The following is a 9,960-nucleotide window of genomic DNA, read 5'->3' as shown; positions in this document are numbered from 1 at the left end:
CGCCGGGGCTGCGGGACCCGGGCAGGTGCCGGCCTGGCGCCCCCCGCCGCCTCCCCTCCCCGCCCCTGGCGGAGTTCAGCGGGAAGTTTGTGCAGAAACGGCACCGGCGAAACGACCCGTGGCTTTGGGATGGGGAGGGGTGGGTTGTTCCCCTCCCCCCCCTAGCCCTCCCGGTGGCGAGCAGAAGTGCAAGAAGAGTTTATGGAAAAGCGGCACCTCGCCACGGGGTTTGTGACCTGCAAAGCTCCGGTTAACTGCAGTGAAAGGTTTTTACTATTATTTTTTAAAAAATAGCTCCTAGCACAGACCATTATTGTAGGCATGTTGTAGGTCCTTCCCTTCCCGGAGCAACTTTCATTCCTCAACCCGCTTGACAAATGTTCATTAATTCCCTTTCCAACAGGTAAGTGCAGTATGAACCCATTTGACCGATGGGTTCATGGAAACAAAGAGCAGTGAAGTGACTTCTCCCAGACGACAGCTCTCAGAGAGCAGGACATTTATTTGTTGTGTCGGGCAGATGGTCACGCTGAATTATGAAAGAAGTTATCTGGAGTTTAGTTATGCATCTGTCCAGGGACGCATGAGACCTTTGGCCGCAGCCCCTGTCGTGGCAGCAGAGCATTTCTGGGTGTGGATTCTCCTGGTCCACGGTGGGTCCAGCGCCGCACACCCATCTTCCCAGCACCTCCAGGCCTGTCAGACCCCAGCACTCCTTCTCTTCTAGACATGCCTGTGCCCAGAAAGGGGTGTGCCTGCTGGGCTCTTGAGCAGGGATACGTGTGAATCCAATGCAGGACTAAGCTAAAGCTGTGATCGGATGCTAAGGATATCGGAAATTGCAAAGAAAGGTCATTATTTTTCTTAGACCTGTATTGTTTCTTTATACGCTGCTCAATAATTGAACTCTTTCAAAACAAAATCTAAGTCAACTTTAAAAAAAATCCTAAGCAGTTTCAGACTCTATCCCCATGCTTCCAACACTGGCCAATTTTTGCTGGTTTGCAACCACATTTTCCTTTTTTTTTTTTTTTTTTTTGGCAAATATTTTCATTCCTGGGTTGCTGTGGGAAGGATTCCCCGCCCAGAGCTGCCAGTAGTTAAAGTGGGCAGAAGGGCCAACTCCTGTCAAATGCAGAATGTAAACAGTGGAAAACTAGAAGCAGTGTTTTCTTCTGTCTTTTTACGGCATTATTACTTGAGGCACTTTTTGTAGTAACAGTACTTTTACGACAGGCAGATAGGTGTCATTCTTAATTCTTTTCCCGTTGATGGTATCTCTTTAATGCGATTAAGAACCACTAACGAGGTGATCCATAAGCACTGTGTTTTCTGCTCCTAGTGCACTGTGGGACTTCATTTCTGCTCCCAACTTGGCTATCTTGGGGGTTTTTTTGCAGTCATTTTCTTTTTTTATGTTCCAGAAGATAAGTTTCCTTTCTATGTGCAATTACAGGCTAAAGTTTATTTTAAGGAGATTTAACACAAGCCAGGGGACTGATTCTCATTTGCACATGTGCTTTGTTGCATGGCTCCAGTAACACCATGGAGTGTGAAAGTGGGTAAATATAAACAGGATTCACAGTGGCGCACTCTACAGCCTTTTTGCACCCTGTGACTCTTATAAAGGAGCCTCACATTTAATAAGCATCTGCTGCCTGGTATTCTTGTTCTCTTTCTTTACATCTTCATTTCATAATAATCTGACTTTAAAAGCTATGTAGGAGGTGCCAGAGAAGTCCATGATAACCCACTTGTAAGGAGGAAATGATGAGCATGATGAACTTAAAAGGGAGGAGGAGAAAAACATGGAAAGGTTGCCAAGATGCAGTCTGGGGAAGAGTAACTCTGTATTTTGTATAAAAGCAGAGATTCCGGATCACAACAATCATATAGTTTTAATTTCCTGTAAAGGTATCTTTGGGTTAGGTTTTTAACATGCTAAGGGATGCAGAAGACCCGTCTAGGTGCCTATTGGCATTTTCAGAACCGCCTGATCACTAAAACTCCCTGAATCAGCATTTTAGGTAGCTGAAACGCGTATAATTTAGCTCCTGAGGCTTGTGGTGTTCTTAAAAAGTTAATTGGACTTCTATAGTCACACCCAGTGAGGGTGAGGGTTGCAATGCTCTTCCTTATAATCTGTCATTTGTTTTGTCACCATGTTACTGCTGGTATCCAAAGTAACAGATAAAGCAAATAAAAATATGATGCCACCTTGATGCAAGATTTCCTGTAAAATATTTTAGAACAGAGTCAGTGAGTCTGGATATTTTCTGCAAGTCGAATTATCCCCACAAAGAAAAAGTTTTGCTGCCATGCTCAACAGACGGGCTGGTTAGAAAAAGGTGGTCCAGCAAGTGTCTCTGTCATCCAGCAACACTGGTTCATCTAAAGGCACGAGGAAAAGCAAACCCCTCCAGATGCAACCCTATGAATTGCCTGAGCTATGTCCTGTGTGTAGATGCTGAACTAAATAATTCAACCATGATCCTAAGTCAGTTGAGGTGGAAATTAGTGGCTGTGTGCTTTTGTAGTGACACAAAGCAACCATGAGCAAAACTGAGCAAGCTTGGAGAACACATACTCAGATGATGAGGTTAATATTTTTGTAATTGCAGAGCCACAGCCAAGCACTGTGGTCCACCGGTTTGCCAGCAGCCCGCATCTCCCACTAGAGAGAGGTTCTCAGGCATCAGGGTTTTTCCAGGAAAAGCATCTCCGTATGTGCAGCCTTGCTGACTGCTCTAACTTTATAAGCAAGAGCTGAATCCTCAAATTATGTTTGTTTTTATTTTGAGAGGCCAAAATTCCTTTTGCAGGTTCCTCTGGAGATGTGTGAGTCAGTGGTGAGACTCAGTTCCTGCACTGCCTTGGTGCAGAGCTGAACGTCCACAGAGAGCTGTAGATGCAGCTGAATATGTAGGTGTTATAACCCTGGTCTTTATTATGGTCAAGGGTTTTTCTTGGAGGGGAGGGGTGGGGGGAGAGGAGATGAAATCAAGCCGTTTCTGAATGAGATGGCACGTGAGACCTTTCATACTGTGTTTATCACTACAGCCAAAGTTTTAAATCTTCTGCAGGCATGGAAATTGTTGAAAGACTTACTTGCTTATTGCCTTACGATGCTATGCAAAAAAGGTCTCTTCAAAGGCTCAGTGATCAAGTTACTCACTTAAGTTTTCCCCTCATGCTAGATCATCTTTATTCTGCACTGCTGCTGACAAATTCACACTGGAGTCTGAAATGCGGTACAGCTTGAAAAGAGACTGTAAAAAAATGACAGGACAACATGGGGTTAACTTTCCCTGGGGAACAAACTAGCTATTATTTATAAAAGGGCAGGGTCTGATTTTCATTTATGTGGAAGCTCCTGTGTATAGCTCTGGTAGGCAAAAGAAGCCACAATTTAAACAAGAATCAGGATGTTAGCAGTCATAATCATTTTATACATATAAACAATTGCAACAGGTTTAGCATGAGCCATGGATTGCCAAGCTGCAACATCCAGCTCTTAAGTTTGAGGCAAAGATTAGTAATAACCAAATGGTTATTGCTAACCCCAAATATTAAGAAATCATGGGCCAGACCTCCAAAATCTCACGGCTGTTCTTAAAATCTTGTGATTTGAAAGTGTTCATTTGATATTTTAAAGAGGGTTCATTTGAGTTCACTTTGTGTACCTTCTGCCTTCTTAGGCCATAGAAATCACAAAGTACTGACTTTTTTTTTTTTTTTTTAAACAGAAGCTGAGATTTGGTTGTATATTTATAGGACTACAAGGCCCATGAGTCTTAAGATGGCATGAAGTATCATGAGGCTTGTGGTATGTGCCTTTGAGAGTTGGCAAGACTGTAAAGAACTTACTTTTATTGCCAGGCTGGTTAAGAGATGACTCTGATTATATGGAAAGAGCAGAAGCTACTCAGTAAGGCAGGGCTCTCTTCACAACAAAACATTTCACTATGTTTATGCTTGTAAAATGCAACAAGCAGCAAAGAAAATGTAGGTCAAGTGAGGTTCATAGTGAGGCAGTTACAGTTTTTGCCTTAAAGATGCAGCTTAGGTGATGTTAAGTAGTGTTTTCTTTCGGCAAGCGTAAAACCGCATCCCTGGCAGGTATTCACCACTGAACAGGAAGGCGGCATGCAAGCCTTATGTTGGGGATTGAAACATCTGTCGTTCTGACTCCTTCCCTGAATGTTAGTTAAGCTTCAGAGAGACCCTCCTCTTCCCTTGTTTGAGCATAACCTACTGTTTATAGCACAGTAAAAAGCTGCACGGCACTTTGGGGAAAAGAGCTGCTGTGCAAAAATAGAGGTATAAGAGTCTCAAACTGCTTTTGCAGTATTAGCTTCTCTGAGTAGCAGACTGCCTAAGACAGTCCCATGCACAAAGTCTTCAAAAAGAAGGTCTTTAAAAGTATGCATTAGCCTGTGCCGCGTGCTGCCCTTGGGTGCAAAGAAGCATTTTTGCCAGGGTGCTTCCACCATGGCTCACCAGCTCTGTTTCAAACAACCTCGTAGCAGCAGAAAAAGCATCAGTTTTGGGAGAGGCTTCACAGAGCCAGGCCAGGGAACCAGCGTCTTTGAAGCAAGAGCAAGACGAGAGGAATATCCCAAAGGGGTTTAAATGTGCCTGCCTAGGAAGAGAAGATTCGGGTCTAGGAGGAGGGAGGCATGAAGTGTCAGGATGCTGTGAGTGCCCAAATGTCTCTCCTCGGCTCTGTCTCTAACCTGCGGGTATATTTTGCATCTTTTCTTCTGCATCATCGAGAGAATTACACATCAAGTTCCACCTCCAGGGTCGCATCACACTTGTACTAACTCTGGTAAGACAAAGAGATGCTTTAGCTCTTCTTGAGGGCTTCATTGTAGCGGGTGGTGCAGAAGAAGAGAAAACCCAATGTGACTTCCAGGTCTGAGCAGGGCTGATGTCAAATGAAAACACCTTTACTCATAAAATGCACGCGTACGCAGGGCTTGCGTACCCTTCATTACTGGTGAAGTTGTAAGGCTCTTTCTCTTCTGGATCGATTTCCCTGCTTTCTGATGCATTGTGTTAATAAAGCCAAAGTTCCTCCTCAGACGCGTGGCTTCTGAAACAGCCTGCAGTGCCCGTCCCCAGTGCAGGTCTGAACTGCAGGAGGCCCAGTGTGCTTTGGCAGATGTTTACAGCATGCCACCTTATAAAATCAGATGGAAAGCCTGGCGTGAATTCCCGTTAATGCCTTTGCTTTCTCGTGTTGCTGTTGGCTTTCAGCATGTGTGGAGCGAAAGTGAGGACTGCTTACCTTTTCTGCAGCTCGCACAGGATTACATCTCCTCCTGTGGGAAAAAGACACTCCATGAAATATTGGAAAAAGTCTTCAAATCCTTCAGACCCGTAAGTGCCTCTTTTTTACTTCTAAACATTGACAGTTACCATGCGACTTTAAACAGGATAGCACTGGATGGAGCAAGGTGGTTTTTAGTTCTGCAGGGACTTAACATCTCCAGTCAGCTGCCTGGGTGCAGGCGTGTTAGCATGTAAGCTACCATCAGGCAACTGGAAATTGTTTCTTGGAAGCCAGCTGCCTTTTTATTTCCATCCCCACATTTGAGAGGATGAGATTCCCGTGCCGTGTGGGAGGCCAACTGGTGCAGCAGCCGGTGGCACTGGCTCCCCATCTGCACAGGGGCTCCCGTCCTGCTGATGCAGTGCTGACTCTGAGGAACAGGATGCGAGTCAGCGCCGCGGGACTTTGTGGCAGAGTTATTTCCTGGCACTGGAATTGGGGAGTTTTGCAAGGATCTGAAGTAGCAAGACTAAACCTCTGGGAAGCTGCAAGTACGGTTTCTTCTCAGAGTGGTTTGTTTTATTTTAGAGTTGGCTTTTCCTCCCACCAAGTGGTCCAGATTTCGCTGTTAGGATGGTTGCCACTTGGTATTTGCAAACGCCAATTTGGTCACTGCTTCAGAAGAGGTTGGAGCAGAAGCTGGGTTTTGTGGAGAGGGGGCGTGTATTTTTCTGTTTTGCTGCTACTCAGCTTTCTCTGTCCTTGCTTAACACTTAAGATTTTGGTCAAAGCCTGGGTTGCATCAGGGTGAGGTGACTTTGGCTGGCTGTCGTCCTTTGTTTTTGTCAAATCCTCCCATTGCACAGACTCTCCTCTTGAGAGCCTTGGTCTGGGTAAGGGGCTGGTGCAAAGCAGAGCAGAGGTTCGTTGCCAGAGCCGTGCTCCTGTGTTGTCCATGGGGAAAGCTCACCGATGGACATTTTTAAACTCAACTGAAAATGTTGACATTTTTCCCTCCTCTCTTTTTCTGGCTGACTAACTGAGAAGACTGAAAATGTATCCCAAGTATTTAAGGCAAAAGGGAAGGCTTGGAGTGCCAATATGAAAACACTGGCCCTCCCTGTGTTACACCCTTGCATTGCCTTGCCGCGGACCACCGCAGCTGGTTGACATAAAAGAGCATCATTTTAAAGAATCCTTTGAGAGACTGGAAATAAATAGAACAGATGCACACTTTTCTTAGAAAGGACTGGAAATCTGATCCATCAGTACAGCTGCTTGTAATTGTGAAAACGTACAAAATATAAATATGTTTCCCAGAACAGTATTCAGCTCTTGGATCTTCATAGCTCTTTTCTCCTGCTCAGAAAAGCTGTGTCTTTGAGGAGAAACTTCTATTGGTTTAACTAAAAAGGACTTCAAAAAGACTTAATTAAACTGGTACAGATCACTTACTTCATTTAAACCACATTTATTTCAGCATAGGTTAAGTTGCTGAGAAATAGGCTTTGGTCAAAGTAAGTTCAGTTACTCTTCAGAATAAAAAGGTTCAAAGCAAGGGGAACCATTACACTCATTTAGTCTGGGCCCTTCATTAATACATCACGCTTCACCCCATGATTCCTACCACTGAGCACATAAATTGTGGTTGAGCTGGAGTGTATTTTCCAAAGATACCCAGTCTTGATGTAAAGTCTTCAGGTGACTTGAAGGATACGACACTATTTTTTCTCATCATTACTGAAAAACTTTTATTTACAATCTGCATTTTTCTAGTTCTGCTTCCTAACTGTTGAATTTCATTATGCTTTTGTCTGCTCAAGAACGGTGTCCTCAATTTTCAGAGACCTCTTGCAGACTGTAGTCAAGTACCTCTTCATTTTCTCTTGGAGGTACCACGAAGATTAAGTTTCTCAGATTCTCCTTTGACCTAGTACTGAGTGATTTGCATTAGCATAACAAAGCTGGTTTTATTGTTCAAGCTATGGTTGTGTGTAGACAAGCCTAATAGGGAATGTATTGACATTTTCCCCTTTTGTAGTTATTAAAAATAGCACATGCATGGTAGGATAGATTTTAAAAAGTGAAGGGTGTTGCAATAGATGTATGGAAACAGTTATTTTACACCCTCAGGCCTCTTTCTGTCAGTATGGGGAAATTATTTCCTTGGCATTACTGTTCCCCATCCTTTCTCTGCTGGACCTGTTTTGCTCATGAAACCACCTTGCTGTGAGCATGGAGGTAACAGTACATTTGCAGGGCATTTATTCTCCGCTATCCCAACCAAGTCTGCTGTGGGAGACCGGTCTGGTAAATTTCCGTTTGAAAAATGGCAGTTTAGGAAAAAATTTGTGCTGAAGGTCAGAATGGGCTCTTTTGAGGTGGCTGATGGTCCTGGCTACTTGGTCTGAGACACTGAGGAAGGACCAGGTTTTTATTAGCATGTTTGGTAAGCACCTTCTGAAAGTCTTTGCCATTCAGCCATCGAAGATTATTAGACAGTTTCGAAAGTCTTTGTTGGGGTCCTTCAAAGGGAAACGTTTAGGAGGAGATGCTGGTGGTGCATCTGCAGCTCTCCATGCCCTTGTGCACGGCACCGAGCACCTGCCCTCCCTTAACCGAAGGCTCCCAGACCAATTTTTGCCCAGTAACTCATCTCAGCCCTACTCTGCACATTCGTGATAACAGCCCAGCTGCATCTCTCCAGGCAGTGTGGGAAGGCACTGGCTCCTCACGCTGCTGGGCCCCGTGTTTCATGTTTCGGAGGCGGTGAGGGCGGGGATACCCAGGGGTTAGCATCCCTCTCAGTGAGAGACAGAGATTTCCCTCTGCTCGCCACTCTTCCCTGGGTGCAGGAGGCAATGAGGGTGGTCTGGGAGCTGCTCACTGGCCCTTGCTGCTCTCTGGCATCTCTCCCTTATGTTTTATGGGCCCACACACAGTGCCATGGCAGGATATTTATTTAGATGAGGCTTCTAAAAAGTGTTGGTTGACCTGCGACAGCTAAACTGCACCTCTAAATCCTGCTGAGGACAAGGTCAAACTGTTTCTATACTGAAGGTGGTGGGGGGCATGTTGTCTCTGCCCATTACTGCCTTCCTGGGTTGATTTCCACAAAACTCTGAATTGCCTTATTATCTGCTTATTCAGGGAGCATCCAAAAGTGCCAGGCACCACACAGGTACATGAAGTGATATCAGTAACACCAGGCTCAAGTATCACTGTTTGCCTCAGAGTACCCCAGCTCCTCCGACGCCCTTGTCTCTCTGGTACCAGAGGTGTCTGTGCTGGCGTTTGTAAGCACATCTGCCTGGAGACTAAGCCCTTCATGCCAATATTCAACAGAACCACGTTATCTCTAGTGTAGCATCGTGTGGAACTGTGGTGGTTTGACCCTGGCTGGATGCCAGGGGCCCACCAAAGCCACTCTATCACTCCCCTCTAACCGGACAGAGGAGAGAAAAGTAAATCAAAAGGCTTGTGGATTGAGATAAGGACAGGGAGAGATCATTTTATCAGTTACCATCACGGGCAAAACAGACTCAACTTGAAAAAATAATTAATTTATTACCAATCAAAATCAGAGAAGGAGAGGAGAAAAACTGCTAGATCTTAAAAACCTTCCTCCCACCCCTCTCTTCTTCTCTGGGCTCAACTTCACTCCCAGTTCCTCTACCTACTCCCCCCAGCGGTGCAGGGGGACGGGAATGGGGGTTGAGGTCAGTTCATCACACGTTGTCTCTGCCGCTGCTTCTTCCTAGGGAGAGGACTCTTCCCCTGCTCCAGCATGGGGTCCCTCTCCCTGCTTCAGCGTGGGCTCCTCCCCCCACAGGTCTGCAATGGCTTGCCAGGAACCTGATCTGGCGCAGGCTTCCCATGGGGTCACAGCCTCCTCCCTTCAGACATCCACCCGCTCCGGCGTGGAGTCCTCCACAGGCTACAGGTGGATATCTGCTCCACCGTGGACCTCCATGGGCTGCAGGGGGACAACCTGCCTCACCATGGTCTTCACCACGGGCTGCAGGGGAATCCCTGCTCCAGCACCTGGAGCACCTCCTGCCCCTCCTTCTTCACTGACCTTGGTGTCTGCAGGGCTGTTTTCCTCTGCATCCTCTCACTTCTCTCTCCGGCTACTGAGATGCAGCCTTTTTTTTTTTTCCTTCTTAAATATGTTATCACAGAGGCGCTTCCACTGCCGCTGATTGGCTTGGCCCTGGCCAGCGGCGGACACAGGGAAAACTTCTAGCAGCTTCTCACAGAAGCCACCCCTGTAGCCCCTCCACTACCAAGACCTTGCCACAGAAACCCAATACAGGACCACTAAAGCTCAGTCTTGTTCTTGGATTATTTTTCAGCATGCTTGTACGTCGGCTTTTGGTAGGAGGCAATGACAGTCTGCTTTTGCGACTTAGAAACTACTGGGTTATTTCATAAAATCAAGGCACTTTGAAAGAAAGACAGACAAATAAAAAGTGCCTGAGGGACATGACACCAACTGGCAGAGTTTGCAGAGACCCAAAACACAAGTCATGCAATTCAGCAGCGATTTTCAGGGCTCTCGTATTGAGCTCGCCTTCAGCCTAAAAAGCCTACATCAGAACTGGGGAGTCTGCAGTGTAAAAGCCATTTATCCTATATTCATTGAATTCATACACATCCCAGTGACCTCTCCTTTACCTCCA

At 45.8% G+C, this 9,960-nt stretch overlaps 1 protein-coding gene across 1 annotated transcript in view; it reads left to right on the top strand.

The window, feature by feature from the left end:
- MTURN (maturin, neural progenitor differentiation regulator homolog) overlaps window positions 1-9,960 on the top strand; it is a 17,698-nt gene that overhangs the window by 3,497 nt on the left and 4,241 nt on the right. The window contains exon 2 of the mRNA XM_009640200.1: window positions 5,263-5,385. Within this exon, the coding sequence (XP_009638495.1) occupies window positions 5,263-5,385 (123 nt within the window). The remainder of the gene's footprint in view (window positions 1-5,262; window positions 5,386-9,960) is intronic.

Source organism: Egretta garzetta, unplaced genomic scaffold (genome assembly GCF_000687185.1).
Source record: "Egretta garzetta isolate BGI_Z169 unplaced genomic scaffold, ASM68718v1 scaffold96, whole genome shotgun sequence".
Classification (NCBI taxonomy): Eukaryota; Metazoa; Chordata; class Aves; order Pelecaniformes; family Ardeidae; genus Egretta; species Egretta garzetta.
The sequence above is the reverse complement of the archived record's forward strand: the minus strand, read 5'-3'. Positions and strand labels throughout refer to the sequence as shown.